This window comes from Halichoerus grypus, chromosome 7 (genome assembly GCF_964656455.1).
Source record: "Halichoerus grypus chromosome 7, mHalGry1.hap1.1, whole genome shotgun sequence".
In the NCBI taxonomy this organism is placed as follows: Eukaryota; Metazoa; Chordata; class Mammalia; order Carnivora; family Phocidae; genus Halichoerus; species Halichoerus grypus.
This window is the reverse complement of record NC_135718.1, coordinates 111,475,520-111,502,366: the sequence shown is the minus strand read 5'-3', so window position 1 is coordinate 111,502,366 and position 26,847 is coordinate 111,475,520. Positions and strand designations below refer to the sequence as shown.

The following is a 26,847-nucleotide window of genomic DNA, read 5'->3' as shown; positions in this document are numbered from 1 at the left end:
GAATGATAAACATGCATGGTTACAAATGTTTTAGCCCTTTTTAAAATTTTTGAATTGGATTTGCAAATTTCTAATGTATTTTATCAAAGGCAGGAAAAATATCCTATAAAGATGGTCCTAAAGTCAGTTGGCTCATAGCAACTGACTATGTGGATAGGGATTCCAACTTCTAATTTCATGGTATGGGATAATGTACCCATACAACTGTTGGGGGAGATTTTTACACAAAGCCATGGGCAATTAAGTGGATCCCGTGTTTTTAGAGGTACCTGATGATCCTATCATATAGATTATTTAGTTTTTTAAAACTATCCTCAGTGGGAGTTGGTATTATTAGAAGATTCTATCAAACATCAAAGAGATACTTCAGCTTAATTCTCACACTGTGATCTGACTTCAGAAATAGCATGCTGTTGATAACAATATGTGAAAACGAGACTCAGCTCTGCCCAGCTTCGTGGTCTCAGCATGTTCATCTGCACCATCGGACTCACCTCTCTAAGTGCTGTGGTTTCAGGAAGGGGCGTGAATAGAGGGTGTAGGGGTTGGCAGAGAAAAGCTGAGCAAAGCCAGTGAGAAAATAGAAGCTAAAAAAAAAAAAAAAATGCTAGGGTTTCTATGAGGGATAGTACAAACCAGAGGGAAGCATTTGGAGCAGATTATCGTGGCAGATGTTAGGGGGACATTTCTGAGGGTCTGCTCAGTTTGAGGTCTCGGTGGGACTGTAGTCGAAGTGAGAGAATTTTCAGTGTAAATGAAACCGTGACATTGCATCAGGCTATGGAAGAGGTGCAATGCGGGGGTGTTTCAATGATGACTCTTTAGCTATGGTCAGGCCTCAAGCCTGATCTCTCTTGACATTCCCTCTCTCAAGGCTGAATCAGGTGCCTGTGGGCTGAACTCACCTCTCTTCCTGGATTTGACTCACAGTAGCTGTGCCATCACTGCTGGGAAACTAATCTCTCTCGTGATCGCTTCTCTCCGAATGTTCATGTTCTGTGGGGATAGGGAGGAAAACTGTATCTTGTGTATCTCTATATACCCCATGCTTGCCAAACACTTAGTAGTTTTCAATAAGTATTTGTTGATTAAATGAATGAATGTTTGGACAATTGCTTATGTGCAGAATCCACATAACATAGTAAAAAGCTTTCCTTACTGATCCATGGTTAACTTTATGAATTAGAGATCTTCTGCCTCTTAAATGACTTCATAATCATAACCTTCAAAATGGGCAAAATATTGGGGCTCCTGGGTGGCTCAATCGGTGAAGCATCCGACTCTTGATTTCGGGTCAGGTCATGATCTCAGGGCTGTGAGATTGAGCCCCGTGTCCACCTCTACACTGGGCGTGGAGCTTGCTTAAGATTCTTTGTCTCCCTCTCCCTTTCCCTCTGCCCCCCCCAAGGCAAAATATTAAAATATATTTCTGATGAAGTTGTAAAACTTGAAAACACCACTCATTAAATTACTGCTGTAAAATATAGAGTGTGTGTGTTTCAGAAACAAAATCCCTACCTAGTTAGGATTCTGAGAGAACTCATATCGATCATGCGTGTCTTTTAAAAAATATAATTAAATGGAAGCTTCCTGAGTCATCACTTGAATTGGATGTAAATCATGTCTAATCTGCTTATTAACATGCCCCTCACCTCCATGCCTGAATAACAGAGAAGTCCTCCTAAAAGGTATTCTTACATGTTTCATTTTTATTAGCCTGCTGCAGTTTATTTGATTTTCGTGTGATTTCACCTTTTTAAATGCAAGTAAGACTTTTTGATACAAACACAGCTTCTACGACACGGAAGAAACACCACACAATGCTTTTCAAGGGTAGCAAAGGATAATTCACATCTTAGATCCTTACATTAACTTCTTGGATCGCTTACGAGGCTGTAAGCAGGAATTTGGAATGAGGACGAGGACAGCGAGAGGGACTTCCAGAGAGGACAGTTGTCAAATTCCCTTGGATCACCACTGTCCTTCAGGGATTCTATTAGGGTTTCCCACTCTCCTTCCTGTTTTTACTTTGTTTTGAAGAGGTGGCAGCGGGGAGGTTTCCCCTCTCACTTCAGTTTGCTCTCCTGTGGACGCATGAGCTTGCTTTCCCACATTCCTTTCTGAAAAGTGAGGAATCTGGTTCCCTTAGGTGGTGATGCTTGAGGTGGGACTGAGGGAGGTTGACCCCCGAGAACGTGCTGGCCGGCAACGCATGGCGATGGTGGCAGCAAGGACCCTCAGCAGCCTCCCGGTTGGAGAGGAATTTTCCCCTTCTTCTACCTTCGGAACTGAATCCCATCTCTCATTCTTCTTGTCTCACAATTCAGTGGTGTTTCTTCAAAAACTATGATAGGTTGACAGAATGGATTTCTGCACTACTAATTGAACATCTCTCAAAGTGTGCTCAACTTGGCACCAGAGAGACGTCCTTATCTTTAAGTTGGATAAGGCCCTTCAGAGCGTCAGCCCGCAGTCCCCTTCCCTGCCCCGCTCCCACCTCCTCCCGCCAAGCAAGGGTGAGTATGGACTCACGCGCACACACGCACTCTTCCACATTCTAGTGTCTTCACTCAGGCACTTCCTATGTCTGGATGATGCCACTGTCCTTGCAGCCTTGCAAATTTCTACCAGAGGGCACCTGGGTGGCTCTGTCGGTTAAGCGTCTGCCTTCAGCTCTGGTCATGATCCAGGGTCCTGGGATCGAGCCCCGCATCGGGCTCCATGCTCTGCAGGGAGCCTCCTTCTCCCGCTCCTCCCTGTTCATGCTCTCTCTATCTCTGTCTCTCTCCCTCAAGTAAATAAATAAATAAAATCTTAAAAAAAAAAAATTCTACCAGACTTTTAAGTCTCTACAAAATACTACTTCCTCTTTTAATTCCTGTCTTTGCCCAGTCATAATTTCATTTTTTTTTTTTTAATTCTGCATTGCCATAGATTTCTGTGAAACCTCTATCATGGCACTCCTACACAACATTGTGTGGATTTTCAAAAAATGTCTTCCGCATGCACATTTCCCCTGTCAGGGCCCTGAGTTATATATACCAGTATGAATAGACCATCAAATCAAAATACCGTAGCTTTAACGACATTACTGCTAAATGTGTGTGTGTGCGCTCCATATAGCTTTAAAAATATGAAAATGTGTTAACAAGAGGTTACCCAATCGTGTAGAGAAGCTACAAACATTAACTGTCTAGGGAATAAAAAAAATCTTCCTTTTTTGTAAAACTTGACCAACTAACCCTAACCCTATACTTCCTGTTAATGATTTGATAGAACCAGTGCTAGAAAGTAGTATGAAGAACTATACAAAGACAGGACTAGTGTTATAGCCATAGGGTCAATACTGCAATTTGCATTTGCTTGGCTTCATTTAAGATCATTACCTTTGTATCTAAGTTTGTTTTGGATATTGATTTAGAATTACCTTTCAGTATTAGGTTAATTTGAAAAATTCCCTTTGCTGATATTTTATGGCTTAAATGATTAGATTTCTACATCCATAGGTGTAGAATTGGAGCTCTAGGAAGGAGGCCTGCAGCTGTGTTTCGGTTTCTATAGCCCTGTTCCTGAGGCTGAGAAACATCAGATGTTCATAAAGGGGAGGTGCAGGTGCTAATTCATATCAGGTGCATGGCCTGATGCTTCTTTTGCTCTGCTTGGGTGTGAAGAGGTAAGGGCCTGTGCTATGGCAGGCTGGATGGAGACGAAAGAATGGGTAGATACCCAAAGGAAACATCTATGAGACTGGCATAAGTTATCTACAAGATTGAAATGGCTGGAAAAGGATGATAAAAGAATAAAATAAATAAACAGCAAACCCTGAGAATTTGGGAAGCGACCTTGGGTGGGGTGGGGAAGGTATATTTACTTAAGTTAACTAGAGGACTATCTCCTCTGTGGTCTATCCATAAATTCTCTTTCAGTCTTTATTATAGCGGTCCAGTAGATGTACAAAGGCTCTGATAAGAGGTGGGAAATTGCCTTGTTTTCTTCTCTTGATCTTCCCACATCTTCTCAATCCTTAAAGCATTCAGCTAGCTAAGCAGAAAATGGACAAAAGTAGGTTTGAATCCTTGCCCCCATCTTCTTCCTTTATCTTCCAAAACACTGTCACCTCAGGTAAAATAAAATACGGAGTTCCTTACAGAACCCACTAGAAATCTATAAATTAGCCCATATTTCAGCCTGAAGAGGAAGACCATTTCGTTCTGGAAAAAAAACTGAGGATCTGAGAAGAGCTGGCTTGCAAGGCAGGAGGGGGAAGATGGAGAATTTTTCCCAGTTTCCTGTGCCTGGTAGATCTCATGAATGTGCTTTCCTTACTCTGAAGGTTTTTGAGATTCCAGAACATTAGCAAACATACGTGCACTTTATGTGTAGCAAGGAGTAGTGCTCAAATATTTATTTGAATAAACAAATACGTATGTTTTTGTTATCTCAACAAGTTCAGCCATGTGTCGTAGGGGGCATGCCTTCTAGTCTTGCTTTCCGAGTGAAAATCAGATGAAAAGGGGCCATGTTGCCTTTCCTCCTTCAGCACCAATTACCCCACCCCCCCACAGTGCAGGGGGTTCATGCAGGAATCCTAGTGCATTGCTGATCACATCCACAACGAGACACAGGCTTTGTTTCACGCATTCTGATCCAGCTTTCTGTTCTTGCAGGTGCGCGCATCTTGACCAACTCAGCAGTAAGGTGGATTTTCTTTGCGTTTAAAGAAAAAATAATGTCCCTGTGTCTGTAGAGATGATTTGCAGCCCAGCCCGGCTGAAGCTGACCGAATGAGACTATGGGCTGTGCCTCGGCTAAGCATGTTGCCACTGTTCAAAATGAAGAGGAAGCCCAGAAAGGGAAGAACTACCAGAACGGAGATGTGTTCGGCGGTGAGTGCCCTTGAACTTTACCTTTGACCTTTTGACCTGGGCTTTTCACTTTCTCGGGAGCGAATCTTTGTAGTGTTTGGGGGGGGCTTTGCTGGTAAAGGGCTGATGAGATATGGCTAGAAATCACTGCAGATCTTTTACGTGGGGCAATTTCCATAATTTATACATAGAGGATTTTGAGGAGCATGGTGGAGGTTTTATACAGAAGCTAGTATTTCAGTCAAGTTTTAAATAACTGGTAGGACTTAAATGGGTACATAGCACAGCAACCTCGGGGGGTCCTGGTAGAGGTGCGCTCACTGTAAGACCGAAAACACAGAGGTCCAAAAGTATAGTGAGTGAGGATTTGTAAACGAGAGAGTGAGGTGTTTTTTAGGGTTAGTAGTTACTCTTTATGTGACTTTTTATGTGTATTTCTTCAGATTAAAAAATACAAATACAATGAATTTAGTAATTGTCTTTTAACCTTTCTCTGGTGAGTCAAAGTGACTTGGGAATATCTAGTGCAAAGATCACAACTGCCAACCCATGGCCATGTCTGGCTTGCAAATATATTTTCTTTGGCTCCCAGAGAACTATGAAATAAAGCGCAAGGCAGGGTTCAAAACTCAGGATGTTTCACATAAAACCCCCAAATTTCTTCAGGAAATCTGGCAACACCGGGTTTGTCTTCCCTGAGGCAGTGGCCCCCTCAGTCCAGCTGTGGCCTCCCGGGAACTGCTGAGCCTGCCCTGGAGAGCAGCACATCCAGTCCCTTTCACTCATGAACGTCATCTGCCTGGCCACTTACAGGCTTCTGAGTTTGCCTGGTGATGAGTTGGTCCCTTAGAAGATCAGCGATTGCTCTGGCGTCACATGGCCGTGGGTTAGTACAAAATTCCAGTTAGGAAGGCAGACGTAGCAGTTTTGCTGAATTACTTGAACAGTGATAACCCACGACTGGACCCATGCATGGCACTCCTGTGTTCAGTCACTGTCAAGTCAGTCTCCAGCATTTTGGTCCATCGTAATGGTTATGCCGGTCCCTGGTGAGGAATTGGGGTGTTGTGGGAAGACTAATGCTCTGCTAAAAGTGGGCTAGTATATATGGGAGGAGGATTTTGTGTTGTGTCGTTTTAAGGAAATGTATGTGTTGCCTGGAACAAATTTGCTTCTGGTGGGGACTGCCTAGAAAATTGAGAACTGTGGCAAAGAGTAACATGTGAGCATCTAAATAAAACTCGACTTCGGATCACTGAGACCAGTTTCTGGGAAAACAGTTAATTGGAACCAGCATCATTCTGTCACCCTCGAACACTTAACTTTTAAGAGAACATAATCTAGTATCAAGGATTTGTTCAAACTAACTTCTACATGATATTCTGTGTCATTATCATTTTTGTAACAAGAGCTACCATTAATGGAGCTGCCACCATATGTTAAACATGCCAAAGCATTTATACATTCATTTTCATGGTGAATTTTCACAACAATCCTGTGAAAGATGTGTCATCCCAGTTTTACATATTTGGAAGCTGAAGCACAGGAGAGACTAACCAGGTCCCAAGTTGCCCAGCTAGGAAGCCACAGACTCAGGTCTCTCTGACTCCAGAGCCCATGTTGTTTTTCTCAATGTTGATGCCTGGCGTCCTGCTGCCTCCCATTGGTCACTCATTCTTCAATGCAAAAGAATTGCATTGGCCTGTACAGGATATGCCAAGACCTTTTGCTAAATGCCACGGAGGGTGCAGAGGTAAATAATACGTAAACCTCCCTTCCTAGGACTTAATAAGAGGATGAGGAAATTTTATGAGGCAGAATAAGCCAAACACCAGGAAAGGAAAAGACATACATCATGATAAGAGTCAAGGGGATGGAGAGACTGCCTTAAAAGTTGGGATCAGAGCAGATTTCTAGAGGGGACATCTGAACCTGGCCTTAAAGGACCACGAGAATCTAAACTTGTTGGATGAAGAAAGGCTAGAGGTAATGTGAGACTTACTTGAGAATTATAAATAATCCAGTTGGAATGGAGTGTAAAATTTAAGTGAGAGAGAATTGGTTAGAAAACTAAGTTAGGGTTAAATTATAGAGAACTTTGAATACCAAATTACAGTCTTGAGAAAGATAGACTGTAAGGGCAAAAATCAGTGATATTCAGTATATTGCACTTATATTCTGCCCCACAATGAGACCACCTAACCATCCAGTTGGTAATTCAGTTTCAGCTTTTATAGGCGAGGAGACTTTCTATTAATTCTAAAGTACTATGTGTATTTGGCAAAAGTTGGCATCTAATAAAGGAGCCTTCTATTAGTCAGCTATCGCTGGGTATTGGACAACCTTAAGATCTCAGCGGCATTCAACAATGAGCATGTCTTTCTTGATCACGAGTTGGTGAGTCAGCTGGAGTGGCTCTGCTCCATGTCTCTCTCATATTCCTCCTGGGACCAATGAGCCGCGGGAGGGGAAAGGGGGGCATGCTCTTCTTTTGCAGAAGGGTAAAAGTGCAAGCGAGACACAAGATGCCTCTTAACCTTGGGCTTATAGCTGGCACAGCATCATTTTTCTGGTCAACTCAAGTCACATGAACGGGCTCAAAGACAAGAGGCAGAGAAACCCATCTGACGGCAGTGCATTCGTGACGAGGGTGCGGATGCGGAGAAGGGTCAAGAATTGGGGCTAACAATTCAGTCCAGCCCCAGCCTGCCTAGTCATTGCTGCCTGTGTGGCTGCATGCGGTTCATGCAGTCTGTTAGCTTTTTTCCAGCCTCCTAATACTTACACTGAAGATTTATTCACTCCAGCATTCATCATCTTGTTACTCTTTCTAACGTAAACATTTGTGGGTTTGTTGCATGGTGTTAGATACAGCAGAACAAGGAGGGAGAGAGCTTCTTGAATCGGCCAAGGGAGATGGTTTTTGATAGTCCCACAGGGCTCTGGGGGTAGAATTGTCAGAGGGCAGTTTGAACATCAGTGCCATTATTGTAGTGTTACTGAATGCTAGAGTATGTGTATGACAAGAGAAGGTCCTATTTGTGTTTCTCCACTTAAATTTTACTTTGCAAGCAGAGCAAGTGGACAGAATCCCAATATGATCACAGATGGTCACAGGTAACTGGCAGATCTGGCTTACTTTTACCCACTTGATATCTTTGTCACCCATTGTTTCAGTAACTTATTACCGCATCACAAAGAACTCCACATTTAGTGGCTTGAAACAAGCATTGATTTATCATTTATCACAATTCTGTGGGGTGCCTGGGGTTCATCTGCTGTTTTTGCCTGGACTCAACCAGGTAGCGGCATTTAGCTGGGAGCTCAGTGGGGCTCAAGTAACCAAGATGGCTTCGAGTCTCTCTTTCTTAGCTAGAAAGTCAAACTTTTCATGAGGTGGCTGGTTTCTAAGAGAGGAAGTAGAAGCTGTCAGGCCTATGAAGACCTAGCCTTGAAAGTCCAAGAACGTCACTTTTGCCTCATTCTGTTGATTAAAGCAAGTCACAAGACCATCCCAGAGTTGAGAGAGCTAGAAGTCTCCATCTATTGAGTCTGAGGAATTGTTGGGGGCCATCTTTGGAGACTAGTTACCTCAACCACTGAGAGAGGCAGTGAGAACCCCATGACTGGATTATATTCCAACCTGGACAGTTAGAGTCTGCTTTCTAAATCACTGCTCTGTTTTTTACTGAACAAAGTTGCCTTGTTCACCTTTTCTTAGCCGTTTTTAAATGTTTAAAAAATGTTATTACTGCTTGTTGAAGAGTTGACAAAGTCTGTGAAGGATGGCATATTTGGGGATGGCTCTGAAGTATGTGTCTCTGAGTGTGTACACACACACAGTCGATCCTTTTCCTAAAGGTGTGAATTTAGTTTCATAGCTTCTAAGGACATGCTGGGGAGCGTTGATAAACAGTGTGTTTTTACAAATGGTAATTTCCATTTTTATGAAGCAGTTTGGTCTTCATGATGTTTTGGTTATTTAGGAGAGCGACCGCTCCAAATGTGTGTGACAGAATATGTCTAGAATACTCCACCATAGAGGATTAAGTGACAAAAGAGTGTCTTGACTCCTAGATTTCATAGAATTCAGGAGGTCGTTGACGGGGAACTTTATCACTGTCGTTCACCTATAGACTTTCTTTCCCTTTAAATGCCGAAGCATAAAAAGTTTCAGATCTAAAGTTGTGCCTCGCATCCATGTGGCCTGTTGAGAAGTAAAATCCAGACCAGAAAGCTCCATCTCCAGATTGGAATTTTCCTTCCCAGCCGTCAGGGCCAATGTGAAGAGTGGTCAGCAGATCTGCCAAGGTCAGTCGGAGGACAGCTGAGCAGATTGCCAGAACCAGCTTGCATCAAACGAGTGACCAGCAGGTTCAAGTTATCTTGAACTAGTTAAGCAAGTTCTAAGGAAAGCCAAGTGCTTATTGGATTTCTTTCAATAGCCATTCACGTAGACTATTAAAGTAGGTGCACGTAACAGAGTCAAGCCTAATATTATTAGGGAAGTTAACGTGTCAAACCTGAGATCATTATCTCTTCTGCAGCCCACCCCAAGGGGAGAAAGCTCTTTACTTATATTGACTTTACTATTTGCCCGGGCCCCACCATTCTTCCAGGAATATAGGCTTTAGTCTTGAAAAGGCTTTAAACTGGAGGCCTTTGTCTCTTCCAGTTCCCAGCTCCTGTGACTCTTGGAGTTTTCCCCAGAGGCTCTTTTCCTGCCGTTGCTACAGCCCATCGCCCAGAACAGCGCAGTGCCCTCCGACCTGAGCTCCATGAGCCCCCCTGGTTGCTTGTTTTCTTCTTGGATTTTTGTTGTTGTTGTTGTTCATTTTTAACTCTCCATTTTTTTGCGCTATTGTCGGAATCTGTCAGGTTTTTCTAAGTGCTCCTCTACCCGTGTTGATTCTCCTACTCCAGAACATTCTGTGGCGCCTAGTTCTTAGCCAGTAAAATCCTAAATCCTTAGTGAACATGCAAGGCCTCTCAGAGTGCTCATAGCCACCCTGGCAGCCTTGTTTCACACTCTTTTTAAATCCTGCTGTTCTTTCAAACTTCACCCAAACTTGCATGAAGCTTTTCTTATACCTTCAGAAAGTATCGCTTTCCTGCCATCCCAGAATACCTTTTTACATACTTACGTATTTGGATTATTTCTTGATATGTCTCATCTCATTATTTGTGTTTATGTGTCATCTCTCTTATGAGCCAGTTAGCCCCTTAAAGGCAGGGACTGCAGGTATTGAGAGAAACCTGGGTTCCCAGAACCCTGGGAGCTGGAGGCAGAGAGATTGGGGATCCGGTTGGGCCCTGCCCGCACCAGCTTCCCTATATGACTAGGTGGCCAAGTTTGGCTGAAGGGCCAAGAGAGGCTGAGGTTTATAAATATCCCTTAAGTGGAGGTGCTTAGATTATGACAGTAAATTCTTCTGGAATAGCAGTGTAAGACTGATTATAAAAGGGAAGCAGTAAAGCAAGATTTTGGCTACTTTGTCTCCCCTGGGCTCTATGTTGCTGTGTAGCTTCAGTTAAGTGCTGATGCTCAGCTGTGCAAATTGGGAACATATAACAGGCTTGTGTGTGTGTGTGTGTGTGTGTGTGAGAGAGAGAGAGAGAGAGATGGTGTTATCCAATCTGTTACCCATCTAAAATACTGTAGGGACCAACTTCACAGGTTATGGGAAGATTACATGAGAGAATATATCACATTCATTCAGAAAGTCAAAGCAATTGAAGGCAAAGTAATAATTCACTGTTTCTTTCTGCAGTGATTTCTGATTGCATGAAGTGAAGATTAATTAAAATTAATCTGCATTTGTGTTTGTGAGACAGTAACAGGATGTTACCTCTGTGCCATCCAGTCCAGTAGCCTCTGGTCACTTCTGACTATGAAGCATGTGAAATATGCCTAGTTCTAATTGAGATATGCTATGAGCATGAAATACACACAGGATTTTAAAGACTTAGTATAAAAGAGAGAATAAAATAGCTCATTAGTGATTTTTTTATTAATTAATGTATTGAAGTGATAATATTTTCGGTATGTTGGGTTAAATAAAATGCATTATTCAAATTAATTTCATCAGTTTCTTTTTGCGCATTTAATGTGGCTCCTAGAAGTATTTAAAGTACATCCATAACTCACATTATCTTTCTATTGGATGATGCTGGTTTAAGTCCCTGAAAGGAAGTGCTGGTGTTTAGAGCTCCCTTTTCTTTCCCATTTCAGCTTTGGAGTTTACTCAGTCTGGAATCCAAGAGAAAAGGAGTTAGTTAGGCTGAGACAGGTGGGGGAGCAGGGTATTGGGGTAACAGGACAGCTGGAAAGGCAGAGATGGGGAAGCAGCTTAGCAGATGAGGAAGAGCACACTCTAATTTGCTCATCTCTCTGCGCTAATTAGTGGTAGTCTTTAGCTGCCTCTCACATAACTTCTTTTGCTGGCCTAGGGAAGCTTCTGTTGACTTCTGAAATTGTTATTTCCCAAAGATCAGAGAAGAAATCATTCTCTCTGCCCGCCTCCCCCGCCTTTTTTTGTGTGTTTGTTTTCAACGAGTAGGTAAAGCACCTTAAGGGCAGGAGAACTGTTTGATGGGTTTGTGATGGAGCCAGGTCATGGTCATGAAAGCTGGAAAAAAAAAAAAAATTAAGTCAAGATGAGTGAGGAACATGGCCCTGGGTTTTAGTCTTTGAAGACTCCACAGTGTCTTGAGCTGAGCCTCACAATGGTCTCAATGGCTTGAAGTGTACTTGGAGCTCATGAAATTATAGAGGTCAGCCCGCCTTGGCCAGGGGGTTTCATCATACTCTTCCAGAGTACAAGTGCTTAGCCCAGTGCCTGGCTCAGAGAAGGTGCCCAAATGGCTCCTGGGCCATTCTGGTAGCTGCTTGTTGCTTTGACAAGAGACAAGTCTGTATCATGAGCACGTAACAGTGATTGTGAGTTCTCTCTCTAGCTGGGGTTTCTTCCAGCTTCCCCACTTCTTGTATTGCCTTTGGCAAGTAACTTAACTCATTAGTGCCCAGGTTTTTTCATCTATGATACAGAGATAATAGTGGAATCCACCACTAGGAGTCCTGTGGAGGATCAGATGAATTTACAATGGAAAGCACTTAGAACATTATCTGGTGCATAATTAGCACCCAAGCATCAATTATAAATATGAATAAATTTGCCCCACCTCTTCACTCTTGCCCCTCACCCACCTCAAAATATACCATGCTGGAATGTCCTGTGATGCAGAATCTAATCTAGCTGAGGTAGAGTCAGTCTGAATTTCTATTTGGAAGAATTTCCTGTAACAGAAAGTCAAGAAAACTCTGTATCTTTTAAATTTAAATTCAATTAGTTAACACAGAGTATATTATTAGTTTCAGAAGTAGAGGTCAGTGATTCATCAATTGTATATAACACCCAGTGCTCATTACATCACGTGTCTTCCCCAATGTCCATCATCCAGTTACCCCATCCCTCCACCCCCCTCCCCTCCAGCAACCCTCAGTTTGTTCCCTATAGTTAAGAGTCTCTTATGGTTTGTCTCCCTCTCTGATTTGTCTTATTTTCTTTTTTCTCCCTTCCCCTATGATCCTCTGTCTTGTTTCTTAAATTCCACATGAGTGAAATCATATAATTCCACGAGTGAAATCATATAATTGTCTTTCTCTGATTGACTTATTTTGCTTAGCATAACACTTTCCATATTTAAAAAAAGAAAAATCTGGGCGCCCAGGTGGCCCAGTCGGTTGAGTGTCTGACTCTTGATTTCAGCTCAGGGCATGATCTCAGGGTCGTGAGATCGAGCCCTGTGTCAGACTCTGTGCTCAGCGAGGAGTCTGCTGGAGATTCTCTCTCTCCCTCTCTCTCTCTCTCAAATAAATAAATCTTAAGAAAAAAAAAATCCGAGTACTATTTTCCTTCCCTTGCCATTGGTATCATGAACATGTTTGTTGAATGTTATATAGAGAGATAAGTGGAAACTTATGGCTTCAAGGCAGCCTGACTGCAGGATTGGGGAGCCTCTGAGTTCACAGACACTATTGGCAGGGACATGCAGGCAGGGCCCTTGGTGGTGTCCCTCTGGTTTTATGTCTGGGGGTTTCTTTCAATTGCTCTCTTGCCCCCCAGGGGCCTGGTCTTCTCTAGAGTTGCCTGGAGCCCTTTTTCAGGCAGAAAATAAGAAAGCACTTGGCCCTTCAGAAGGCAGTGGAGATGGTTCTGGTACCATCCAGTGAAAGGCACACAGGACTGGAGCTGCCCGCAAGGCTTGTTCTCTGCTGGGGGAGGTTCTCAGAAGGTGACTCAGCAACACAAGAGAAGGTGGGAGGGTTTCTTGACCCACAGCATTTCTCCTCTGACTTACTTTCTCCTGAGTGACATCACAGAATTTGGAAATTCAAAAACAATGGCTCCTTCCTGGAATCCTGGCTGGTGTGGCAGAAAGGATGTGTTTTGCCATCAGCACCTGCCTGGTACCACCCACCTGGCAGTGCTTCCCTGGCTGCACCTGCCCGATGCTTAGACCTCATTTGGGACCTGGCTGTCCTCTGCAGAGACCGGCTCAGCACCCAGAGCCAGAAATGTGTCTGTTTCTTTTGCCCCTGAATTATGATATCAAAGCAACTGTTAGACTCATATTCTACAGTTTCTGTTGCTATCCCCATTTGATGCAAAAGGAGAATGAAGCCAAGAGCCACGCCAGTTCACTTACCTAAAGAAGCAGGACTGTGGCTAGAACTGAGGATGCAGACTCTTGACTAAGGGAGATCCCCCTCTCAGGAATAAGATACCTGTCTTTGCTATTACATCTAAACCAGCCTCTGCTCAGGAGTCTTTGGGAAGTAACTGCTAATAGGCCACTTGAGCTCAGCCCCAGCTTTTAACCGAGGATATCTGAAGGCTCTATTATAGTTGTTAGGGCTATTTTCAGGAGACCTGAAATTCATGGTCATGGTGAATGCATGGGCCTGAAATCTGGCAAATTGGTTTCAAATCCTGGCTCAGCTCCTCACCAACCTGTAACTTGGCAAATTACTCTCTTTGCCTCAGTTTCCTCATTTGTATAATATGGGGAGAACAAGTACTTACCTGCCTTCAGAGAGGACTGTTGTGAGATTTAGTGTATGAGTGTATAGAATGGGACTTGCTGTATAATACGCACTGTGTGAGTGCCATTTGTTAATATTGAATTAGCAGCCTTAGTTTTCCTTGATTATGCTGGGGGGTTGGGGAAGCAAAACGCGTTTATTACAGATATGTAATTCTCCAAGCTTTAAAAGTTTATCAATTATCCACATAATACTTATTTCTTTATTTTGTATTTTAAAATATTTGTGTTCCTATAATTTGTTCTTTTTCTCTTTTGACCTAGAACAGCTTCTCTTCTGTGTAAGATATGAGTGTGTGTGAGCATGTGTGTGTCTTTAAATCAGAAGACTAAAGTATATGATTTGAGTGGTAAATATAATATTATGCCTTATTTCTGTAGAAGTGTGGTTTAAAAAAATAGTGCCATCCTAGTAGTTAACAAATATATTTTCATTTATCACACATTAATCTCTGTATATGTGTGTACGTGTGCAGACGCGCGTGAGCATGAATGTATACACAATACACTGTAGCGTTTTCCTACTCCTGGGTTTATCATGCACAGTGAGGATGTTTATAGAAATAAGGACATTTCTTTATGAAGCACTGTGGAGAGGCCAGGAGGCAACAGACACAGATGATGCCCTCAGTGATTGTAATTGAATAAATGCATCCATAACTAACTGAAATAAAAAGATGTACAAATTAGATACTATTTCAATTCACATTTTATTCTTTAAAAATACTTTATTTATAAGTCTAATATTAAGAATTGAATTCCTTAACTCCTCACTCCATATTAGAGTTTTCCAGATGAATCAAGATTGAACTGTAAAATATGGAGCCGTAAAAGTACTATAAAAAATATGGATGAAAAAAAAATATGGGTGAGTGTTTTTATCATCTTAGGTTTGTAATGCTGCAAAATCCAGTGCCATAAAGAAAAGTTGATAAATTTGACCATGTAAAATTCTCTGCACGGCAACGAACTGCCATAAACTAAGTTAAAAGACAAATGTCATAATATTCGTAACATAGATAAGATTAATAAGACTAGTATAAAAAGATTCTTAAATCTATAAGGAAAGAACTAACACTCTAACTGAAAAGTGGACAGGGTTTATGACCAAGCAATTGAAAAGAAAAAATACAAAAGGCCAATAAACGTGGCAGAAAGACACTCAGCTTCCTAGAAATCAAATAAATGACACCAAAGAAAGCAGAACAAAACCTTTTTCACCACTCAAATCGGCAGGAATGGGCATCTATCTCACGATATAACTGGGAATCTGGGGGGGGCACCAAATAGTTATAGATATATATACATATAGAATGTAAATGAGCATGCCCTTCACCCCCAGCCATCCCACTTCTGGGAATTTATCATAAGGAAATAGTTGGACGAGCATGCAAACCTATATACTCCAGGGTCTTTCTCACTGATGAAACATATATCAGATATAGCCATTAAAGATTAAGGTACTTTATTTATTTATTTGTTTGTTTATTTTTAAGTATTTTAAGTTGTTTATTTTTAACCCCACCGTGGGGTTTGAACTCATGACCCTGAGATCAAGACTTGAGCTGAGATCAAGGGTCAGACGCTTAACCGACTGAACCACCCAGGCGCCCCTACTCTATATTTATTGAGATTTAAAAAAAGTCTATGGCGTGTTAATAAATGAAAATAGTAAAGGGTTTTACAGCATATCTTGTTTGTAAACTTTGTTTAAAATATATGTAAAATGGGTAAGTGTATTTAAAAAAATGTTTGGGACGGCTGTTCACCAAAACATTAACAATGGCAAGTCTCTTGTGAAGTCTCAGGTGATTCTTAGTTTCTTCTTGAAATTTTTCTATGTGATTTAAATCTTTGATGGTTAACATTTATTGTTCGATACAACTGTTTATTTTGATAAATAGAATTTTATGTTTCCATTTTCCGAAGGCCAGCAGTTGTACTTTCAGAACAATGTGAAATCTATCCCATAGGAGAAAGTTCTATCACTGGAAATAGCCCCAGGGCAACAGGGATTTGACTAATAGACTTGTTTGCCCAGGTAAACAGATGGAGTCTGATCAAAGGCGCTTGTTGGCTAGCAGTTCGTTCTACTAAGCACTTATTGACTACTTCACATGGCGTAGGCACTGTGCTAGGCACTGAGACTATATAGATAAAGGAAGCCTGGTCCCTGTTTTTTAGGAACTGATCATGATGCAACAGATGGGCATCTCAGCATTATATGATGATCATGCAGAAGGGTCTCTTATCCCAGGAGTAGAGGAAGACTCTTAAAGAGGATGATTAAGATCTCAGCTGAGTCTTTTTTTTTTTTTAAGATTTTATTTATTTATTTGACAGGGTGAGAGAGCATAAGCAGGGGAGCAGCAGACAGAGGGAGAGGAAGAAGCAGGCTCCCTGCTGAGCAAAGAGCCCAATGCGGGACTCATATCCCAGGAACCCAAGATCATGACTTGAGCCGAAGGCAGACGCTTAGCCGACTGAGCCACCCAGGCGCCCCTCAGCTGAGTTTTAAAAGATGAGTAACAGACAAAAGAACAGAGGTAGGGCAGGAGTGAGAGGCTGAGGGACCGTGAAAAGGCTCAGGGGTGCATTGTGCACCAGGTATGTCAAGAGGAGACTGGGAAGCTTTACCAATCCAGTGGGGAAATAACTTTAGAGAATCTCACATCAGAACAAGTGTCTTAAATATTTGGAAATTTTACACTGTAATTTTCCCCCCAAATACTGAAAAGTTCACGTAGGCAGTACAGGAATCAGAATTATGTCAGAGATCAGACAGTTGGCTGAGAATTTAGAAAACACTGGACAGACAGTGTAGAAGATCTGATGCTAATTCCTTAAGCTGTCTAAGTGGTTAGCCTCACTTCAGTTTTAATAATCATAGACCCTGAAACACTAATCCCGGAATATAGCCTCGTATACATGTTAAGACTATATTATCATTAAAACACCATCAAACCAGCTGAGACAGAATTTGATGGTGTGGTGTTTGTCCCATGTGGGAATCAGAACATGACTCTGTTATTTATTATTGCACACTGGTGGTGTCTTCAAAGTAGATTCTATATGCGTCATATGTCACAAGTAAATTCTTCACATGGGGTGAAATAAAGACAAAAACATGGCAGTAGTTACTCACTTAGAAGCATGCAGGAACTTGTTGCTGCAGATAAGCCCTGAGTCTTTGGCAATCTTTAGAGGGGAGGATTGAGACACAAAGGGAGGTAGCAATGGCATGTCCATCCCCCTGGGGCAGAGCAAGGTGAGGTCTACTGTTCACGCACCCACCCATTGTTCCTAAGAGTTCAGCTGTTAAATATTTCTAGGTGAGTAGTTTGTGATCATAAATTGGTGTCACAGTTTAATTGTGTTTCTGATAACAATGTTCCAATGTTTCCTCACTGTTGTGAGGAAAATTGCTTCATCCTTTTAGTAACTCCTAAAGCAATAATCCCCAGTCAGCGGTTGTTGGTTGGCCAGTTATAAGGTTAGAATGGTTCCAGTTGAATCCATGTTTATGAACAGGACCTGTGAGCTGGTGAGTGGTGGATACAACAGAAGCAGAATCAGGTGACTTGCCCATAAAGCGTTTACCCTATTTTAGAATAGACACCATTTATGCACAGGAAATAATTCAGCAAGAAACAGAGACTTGAATATGTGTAGCAAAGTGCTACACTGAGTGTCTGTTGGCACAACAGGTCCCCAAATACTGTGGACAATGGAAAAAATAAATACAGGCTGCTTTAAGGGTAGAGAGAAGAGGAAAATATTATGGGAAAATAAAGATGTTTCCTTCTTAGAGAAAAATCTAGCCACTATTCAGTAAATCGTCAGTCTTTTATGATCATTGACTTGAGTTCCTTGAAGATAATGCTTATAATTGAATCACACACCACTCTTGCCTAACATAACCGAGTGCCCAACATATAAGTCGTTCGATAATAATGGATGGATATTAATAACAATTAATAACAATTACCGGGGGGCTGTTACGCCCAGTTGTAGGTGAGGGAGTGGAGACCCCGAGAAGTTACATAACTTGCCTAAGTGTACACGGGTAATATGTTAACCTGGAATCTGGTCAGGAACTCAGCTATGTCTGACCTCAGAACTTCAGTGAACAAACGTGTGCTTCGAAAGAGGAAGCAAGGAAGGCACTCCATTAGGCATAGTAAGGGATTTTTTAAAACATACAAGATACAGTTTATAGTTCCTCTGTTCTAGGGACTTTCAGTGTAATGGAAGAACAAAGCCTTGCATCACCTACCTCATCCTTTCTCATTCAGCAAGCACTGACATATTGAGCCCTGTTAGATGGGAGGCCTTTCGACTCTGGCCTGCTCCCCGTGTGCGGATGGCAGCCCCCTGGCCCATGGCTCTCAGTACCGACTTGGATCATCCCATGACAGTGAGCTACAGGGGTCTGATGAAGGCACACAGATGTTATGAGCCATGTTTTACATCGAATTTCTTTTTGTTCTTGTCGGCAAACAACCATTGAATAGTGGTGGGAAGATACCCCCTCATATTGTATCCTGCTCTTGAGCTGACTCTGTGGACTAGGGTCTGGAGAACCTACGTCTGAGCCCAAGGAAGGTCAAGGGCACCTCTGTTTGAGAGGCGTGGAACTCATCTGCATGTCTGGCTCTGTCTGGCTCTGCAGTTCCTTGAACCCAATGAAAACCTAATTGCATCAAATAATTCCAAATTCTGGACTTTGGGGATATAAAGATAAGAGAGTTTACCATCGTAAATGCTTCATTTCCTTGTTTGGACATTTCTATTTGTTCATTGTATTAAGTACTCTGATGTTAAATAGAAAAAGCTGGGTATGAAACTCATACATATAGAATGACTCTATCAAATGGCAATAGATAGTCAATAGATATGTACATGGACTGAAAGGAAAGCTTCTAGGTGTTTACCAGGAAAGGTGAATAATGATTATCTATGGGTGGTGCTGATTACCAGTGAGTCTTTGTGCTTCTGTTATAGTTTCCAAATATTCCATATCTCTTTCTAAATGAAGTTTTTGAAAACAATTAAATAAATGTGTTTTTTTTTTCAAAACACACTATGATGATCCTTACTTTTAATGAATGTGCTGTTTATGAAAGGGAATAATCTATAAAACTTTCTTAAAGAAGTCTATGTATTTATTGAATACTTCTTATGTGCAGGCATTATTTCAAGTATTTTGTTATTTATTAATTTATTAATTCATTCAATCCTCATAATACCTTATAATGTAGGTTCTAGCAGGAACCTATCAGTTGTCTTACTCTTCCTTTCAAAGTTTAAAGAGGAGAAATGAGGGTCGCCTGGGTGGCTCAGTCGGTTAAACACCTGACTCTTAATTTCGGCTCAAGTCATGATCTTAGGGTTGTGAGATTGAGACCTGCATCAGGCCCCACACTCAGTACGGAGTCTGCTTAAGATTCTCTCTTAACCCCCTTCCCTCTGCCCCTCTTCCCCGCTTGTGCTCTCTCTCTCCCTTTCTAATAGATAAATAAATAAATAAATAAACAAACAAACAAATAAATAAATAGCATACTAGTTTTTAAAAAGAAGGAGAAATGAGCAGGGTGATGTGAGGGTTGACAGATGACCAGCTTGAAGTTGAGCCATCCTCATCCTATGTGAGTTCTCAGTTGTGCTCAGATTTTCTACTATAAATAATTCTTCACAGTATAGTAACTTCTCCTAGAGAACATAGTGGGCTACATACTGCATAAGGTTTCATTAAAACAAACAAAACAAATGGCTGTAGCCTAGTAAACCCAGTGTATCGAGGAGCTCCTGACTTAGTGGGTGGGGACCTCGGGTGCATTTGGATTCTGCTGTGGAATAATGGCTACAAGGTGACCTGTGAGCTTCTTTCTCCATCTTGGGAGTGAGTGTGTTGAACTTAGGTGATCACTGTGGGTGTGCTGAGCACTAATGTTCAAAGGTTTCACTTTACCTGTTCCCCAGACTATGGTCACACAACTTTGTGCTCTTGGTTTCTCTTTAGCCATGGGGTCATTGAAAAGATTATATATGATATTGTTTTGTTGTTGTTGTTTTTTTGTAAAACGATGGGGCTGATAGTGTTCACAGCTACCAGCTTTATGGTCCCAAGTTGACCAAGGCTTTGGTGATACCATTTTTTTTCTTCTAAAAAATTAGAAACAAAAATCACGAATATCATCTGTAGCTTCGAAGCATTCCCGCAAGCTAGAAGGTGAGAAAGCTGGAAGTGTGGGGTACGATCCCTGCTTCCATTCCGGCTCGTGGGTTTTCTGTTTATCTTCCATCCAGCGTTGCTTGTTTACGTTGCTCTTATGCGGCTGCTAGTCAGTATGAGATTCGTTCTGCTGACTTTTTGTTTTAAAGTTTTGTTAGAAGTAGTGGGTGACATACATGGGTTCTGCTATTTGAAAGGAATAATGAAATGTTTGATAGAAGATAGTCTGAAATGAAATTTAGGCTAAAAAGAGAACATTTAATTTCCCAGGTTGCTGACTTTGGCAAAAACTACTCTACCGTAGGCTGGTCACTTTCAGAGTATGATTTTGTTTATTAACTTATATAGGCGTACTCTGTTGGTTCTGCTGGATTTTAAAAGGGTAAAAGGAAGTCAGAACTTAACAAAATCAAATTCTAAAGCGTAACAAAGAGATAAAAGTCTCGTGGCCATGATATTAAATATATACATAAATAATGTTCCATAACATAATAGTACATTTGAAAAATGGTCTTGGATGGTTTTTAAAAGGTTGCATAAAGTTTCTTAGCTAGAAAGGCCATTGCTGGGGAAAGGAATTGGTGGAGAGGGAGGAAGGCTGCATGGGACACAATGTGCACAGTTCACTTCCTTAGACACAATAATCCATGCTTAAGTTATCTTGTAAATGGATATTTACATTTTCATTTAAAATATAGTTCAAAAGTTATGTGCATGGCTGTTAAGACTGAAAGTCAAAAGAGTAAGGGCAAACGGAAAAAGCAGAGCACTATAATAGCAATCTATGAAACTGATGAAGTTTTCAAAATGTGAAACAAAGCCAAACTGGTACAGATCTCTATTTGGATTAAGTTTCATTTCCATTTTGGAAACCCCATGCACAACAAGCTGAATTGCATTTAAATTCCCTTCTAGCTACATGCACCCATGCTTCACTCTGTGTCACTGTTGTTTTTGATCTTTGACCAAAGAAGATACCATCAAATGATACGTGAAATAGGATTTTGTTTTTAATGTTGCACCCAACATTTTGGCATTTATTATGTCTGCTTTTTAACACAATATTTTTCATTAATCTTTTACTTCTCGTTGCCTTTTTTCACTCAAGAAATGTTTCTTTATTTAAAAGTGTTTAGACCCTGGGGCGCCTGGGTGGCTCAGTCGGTTAAGCACCTGCCTTCAGCTCAGGTCATGATCTTAGGGTCCTGTGATGGAGCCCCACGTCCAGCTCCCTGCTCAGCGGGAAAGAAATCTCCTTAAAAAAAGGTGTTTAGACCTTGGGTTTTGACCATGGCTTTCCTCCTTTGTTCCTTGGCTGTTTCCCCCTAATGCAATCGCTCATTTGCCAAGTGTTGAAATGAAAAACAATATGCTTTTAGCTCCGATGGAACTCTGAAAATCACAGTTACTTATTTCAGAGATATTTATTGAGCCATTGCTATAAACTGGCTTTTTACTAGGGAATGTAATATGTAGTGAGACAGTAACTGCCCTCATTTGGCTCACATCCTAGGGAGTGACACAGACACTAAGCAGAGAGACGGATAATACCCGGTCAGATGGGGATATGTGCAATGAAAAAATGAAGGGAGAGAGAGGGACGGGTGGCTATTTTAAATGCATAGGTCAGAGAAGGTTTGTCTGAGTAGTTGACCTTTTTGAGCAGAGACCTGAAGTAAGGGAACAAAAGCCACGGGAATACCCTGGAACAGAATCATTCAGGCAAAGGAACAGCAGGGCCACATCCCTGAGAGGGAGCCTGCTGGTGGGTTCCAGGGAAAAGCCTGAGGTCTTCAGGCCAGGAGCGTGATGGGTGATAAACTCACTCTATGTTGCCCCGTAGCTCATGTATAGACGCCAGATTCTATTCTAAATAGAAGCCAGGAGAGGGTTTAGGGAGTTAGGGAGTGATGTAGTCTGACTTTGGTTTTAATCTAAAGGCTTAATCTGGCTGCTGTGATGGGAATAGACTGTACAAGGCAAGAGGGGAGGCAGGTGATGGTTAGAGCCTGGGTCAGGCAGGAGGTGATGGTGGTCTGGACTAGGGAGGTAGCAGTGGAGGTGGCGATATGGGCAGGTTCCAGGTACATTCGGGGGATGCTTAAATATGGTCTTCATTAGAGCTCATCTCACCTGCAGGTTTTTCAGTGAGGGAGTGGGAGTGTTGGGTGGAATTATGTACCAGTAGAGGCTCCTGCTCCCAAGTGGTTCACGGGATGCAAGGTTTATAGGTTCTGAAGCAGAAACTGTGTTCTGAGGCTTAGCAACATGGTATTGTGCAAGTAAGGACTTTTTCAAGACAGGGTTATAAGGAATAAAATATGACTTGGTTCTGTTCTTTAGTTTACGGTGCTTGGCTGTACGTAGGTGTGGGACATGGCCCAGGTAAAGAGAGTCACTTCAGGACTCCAGAACCTCCTGGTGTGAGGTGCTTCTTCTCTTGAGCATTTCATCGGATCTGATAGAAACCACCATGTTTCATTTCACTCAACCTAATTGTGAAGGGATCTTCAGAAATGACTTGTTTTTTTCATTTTTAGCAAGTGGGTTGAAGGCCACAGGTACCTGAGGAGATACATGTCTGCTCTCACCTCCCTTCCCTTGCTTGCCATTTCTCTCCCTAGCCCCCAACACCGACTCTTATTCCTGCCCTCTTTGCTCCTCATGGAACTCTGAGCTCTAGTTTTTTTTTCCCCTGACCTGCTCTGAGCTGTGGTCCCTGTTCCTGTTCTCTTTGCTTCCAATATATGCACCATCCCAATTCACTTACCTTTTACATCTCCCCAGAATAGGAACAGCATCCTATGAGATGAGAGAACAGATACACACAAATAAAACATTTCTGGGGAGGTACATCAAGCCCCCAGATAATTTTCCATTGTGAATCTCTTTTCCAGTCTGCATTGTTACCTTTCAAGGAATGAATAACATCAATCCCCTCACTCCTCGTCCTGCCGCCCCCAACCCCCACCCCCCGCTATCTCCATCACCAAGGAACAGCATCCATATTCTTTGAGGTACTTGACAAAAGATACTCTTTTGTGCTCAGCAGAATCTTACAGAAGAAAAAAGTCACCTGTGAAAAGATGTGGTAAATGTGTAAATGTCACCTTTTGCAGAAAGTTGGGCTTGGGGAAGAGGGGGGCTTGATTTGCCTCCACAGATTGTGGAAAGAGGAGAAGTTGACCGAAAATGGAAGAGGAGATTAGATGACCGACTGGAAAGGGTAGAAAAGGGAGCAAGTAAGAGAGGGATGAGTAGAGTAGGTTTGGTAATCCAAGGCCAGATCTACCCAGAGAGCATCCTGAGAAAACAAGTGACTAACCTCTGGGCTGTCCCCTAGGTAAGGGGAGATCCGAAGTCCTAGACCATGAGGGATTTCAAAACCTGAAACCCACACCTTAGAGTGGGTGATGTGGCTCAGTCCATAGGGAACAGATGTCCCAAATGGTGATGGAGGTTGTTTCTGGAAACTGACGTGGTGGGGGTATAAAAGGCCATGAGCCATAATCACCCCTTGATCGGCTGCAAGGCCTCTTTGCACTATACGTGCTGCTTCAGATGTAACTCAAAGTAAAAGAAACCTTGAACCACGTCCACGTCGTGCATTATACTTGAAGATCTTTGAACTCTGAGATTTTACCTAACTTAGGCCTTTGAGTCCAAGCAACATCTCAAAGAAGGGTAGCTGAAAGAAAGTGGTGCAGGAGATGTGCTAAAAGACTCTGGCTATTTTGTGCCTCTCTATGAGCTGTCCTCCCAAATTCTCCTTTGGCCTGTGTGTATAGAAATGTGTGGGCTTTTCATACTTCCCTATGTTAAAAATTTCTGATTTAAATCATCCAAAGTCTTAGAAATTACAGCAGTTCTCTTTTTTTTCCATTATTTTTCTCAGCATTATTTATGTGTAATCAACTTATAACATTGTATAAATTTAAGGTTTACAACGTGATGATTTTTTTTTTTTTTTAAGATTTTATTTATTTATTTGACAGAGACAGACACAAGGGAGAGAGGGAACACAAGCAGGGGGAGTGGGAGAGGGAGAAGCAGGCTTCCTGCTGAGCAGGGAGCCCGATGCGGGGCTCGATCCCAGGACCCTGGGATCATGACCTGAACCGAAAGCAGACGCTTAACGACTGAGCAACCCAGGTGCCCCTACAACGTGATGATTTGATACACATATATATTGGAAAGTGGTTATGAGAATAAGTCAGTTAACATGTCTGTCTTTGACCTCACATAATTACCTTTTTTTGTGTATGTGGGGAGAACACTTAAGATTTATTCTCTTAGCAAATTTCAAGTATATAATACAGTATTGTTAACTATAGTCACCATTCTGTACATTACATCCCCAGAACTTATTTATCTTATGACTGAAAGTTGTACCCTTTGACATACATCTCCCCATTTCCCCCATCCCCCAGCTACTGGCAACCACCATTCTACTCTATTTCTGTGAGTTTAACATTTTTAGAGTCCACATATAAGTGATATCATACATATTTGACTTTCTCTGACTTATTTCACTTAGCGTAATGCCCTCAAGATCCATTCCAGTCATCACAAATGATAGGATTTCCTTCTTTCTCACAACTGAGTAATATTCCAGTGTGTGTGTGTGTGTGTGTGTGTGTGTGTGTCACATTTTCTTTATCCATTACTTTGTCAGTGGACGTTTAGGTTGTTTCCATATCTGGGCTATTGTGAATAAAGCTGCAGTGAACATGGGGGTGCAGATACCTCTTCAAGATCCTGATTTCCTTTCCTTTAGATATATACCCAGAAGTGGGAGTGCTAGATCATATGGGAGTTCTATTTTTAATTTTTTCAGGAACCTCCATACTGCTTTTCATAGTGGCTACGCCAGTTAACATTCCCACCAATAGTGCATGAGGATTCTCTTTTTTCCTACATCCTCATCAACACTTGTTATTTCTTGTCTTTTCGATAATTACCATTCTAACATGTATCAGATGATACAGGAGGGTTTTTTATTTTGTTTTGTCTTGTTTGCTACTATACATCCCTGTTGAGGAAGCAAAATGGAATGTCAGCTTTAAGAAGTTTTGTGATCCTAAACTACATTTAAATAGCTTATGTAGAAATGGTGGGTGAGAGTCCTTAAGGACCACTTCTCCATAAGCTCTGGTCCTCGGACTCTCACTACAGAGCCTACCTGGCAACTGTCACACAAGTTAGCTGATTTGAATTTAATTGAACCTCTCAGATGCCCTTTTGAATGAGTCCTCATCCCTTCTCCCCAAAAGATAAATGCCCACTGTCTTTCACAAACCAGTTGAGCAGAATGGGTTACTAAAATAGGCTGGTTCAGACGAAACGGGTTGTGGAAGATGGTGTGATCTTATTTACTGTGTCGCTCACCATTAAACTATCCTTGAGCATGCTGTTCCCCCTCTCACCCAGACACATTATTCCTAAAGAGCTACTCTTTGTTGTAGTCTGAGCCCACTTTCATCTCTGAGGGGAAGATAACTTGGCGATTCATAGCAACTGGAAATGATCTTTAGTTTTATGTGAATGAAGCTCTTGTGAGAAGAGATCTACAGACTTGTCAAAGGAGAGAAGCGCGAGAGCCCTTGTCTTCTGTCTGTGCACATGTGAATGAGCGCTCTCCCTAACACTCCAGGACCTTTCTCCACGAGTGTGAGCATTTCTTTTCATGAGATCTGTGCAGTGAAAGTCAGGTCATGAATATTTTTCATAAGGAGAGATGCTACACTATTTTATCACAAATTGTATTTTAGCTTTCCATTTTCAAAATTCAGTGGCAGTGCTTACAAACTTGGGAATTACTTTAACTGGAAATGACTCTATCCAGTCTCCTTCTATTCTTGTTAATGATTTTGCTGCCACTCATGGTTGTCCAACCCAGATTGAGTCAGGCCCCTGAAAGCCACCTTCAATCCAGAGACATATCAAAAGAAACATTAAACATCATTGAAAAGCAATTTAAATTTTTACTGAGTAATCTCAAAGAATCACAAGGAGGTGCCATTCATAAACCACAGCACAACATACTGAAGTCTACTCCCAGAAATCTCTAGCTCTCTGTCACCCCAGTGACCCTGTCTGTCTTCCTCTTACCATCTCAGAAATCTCCCTCTTTCTCTGTCTCATCGTCCACAAAACTTTCCCCTCTAGCCGAGGCCACCTGAGGTCTTCTGTGCCTGGCCTTAACAATTCTTCTCCTCTTGTTAGCCCTCCCCTTTCTGGTGTAAATCTGGCCTGCCGCAGCTCTCCCACTAACCTCCTCACCCCTTTGCCAGTCTGTGGCACAAAATCACACAAGCAGGTCTGGCCTCACGCAGCTCATCGGTGAGGTGGCTCGGCGGTGGGGTGCTGGGAGGCTCGAGTGCTAATACTGTTCTCTGTGCTGGTTATTATCTGTGAATCTTTTCCTTAACAGAAATCCACTTAAGTCAGAACCCAATTAAAGCAATTAAGTCAAATGGACATTCAAATGTACTTCTTCCTCAAACACAAACGTGTATGCGCGCGCGCGCGCGCGCACACACACACACACACACACACACACACACGTTGGACAAATTGTTCAATGTTTGAGATGGCTGTGGCAGCCACAGTAAATGGGAGAGAGTTTCTGGAATGGTCATT

General features: G+C 42.0%; 1 protein-coding gene across 5 annotated transcripts in view; it reads left to right on the top strand.

Annotated features, from left to right (window-relative positions):
- The window catches only part of C7H1orf21 (chromosome 7 C1orf21 homolog), a 263,879-nt gene that overhangs the window by 73,371 nt on the left and 163,661 nt on the right, over positions 1 to 26,847 (top strand). For all 5 annotated transcript variants that reach the window (XM_078078060.1, XM_078078061.1, XM_078078062.1 and 2 more), the window contains exon 2: positions 4,668 to 4,886. In XM_078078060.1, coding sequence (XP_077934186.1) covers positions 4,793 to 4,886 — 94 coding nt within the window. In that variant the 5' untranslated portion in view covers positions 4,668 to 4,792. The remainder of the gene's footprint in view (positions 1 to 4,667; positions 4,887 to 26,847) is intronic.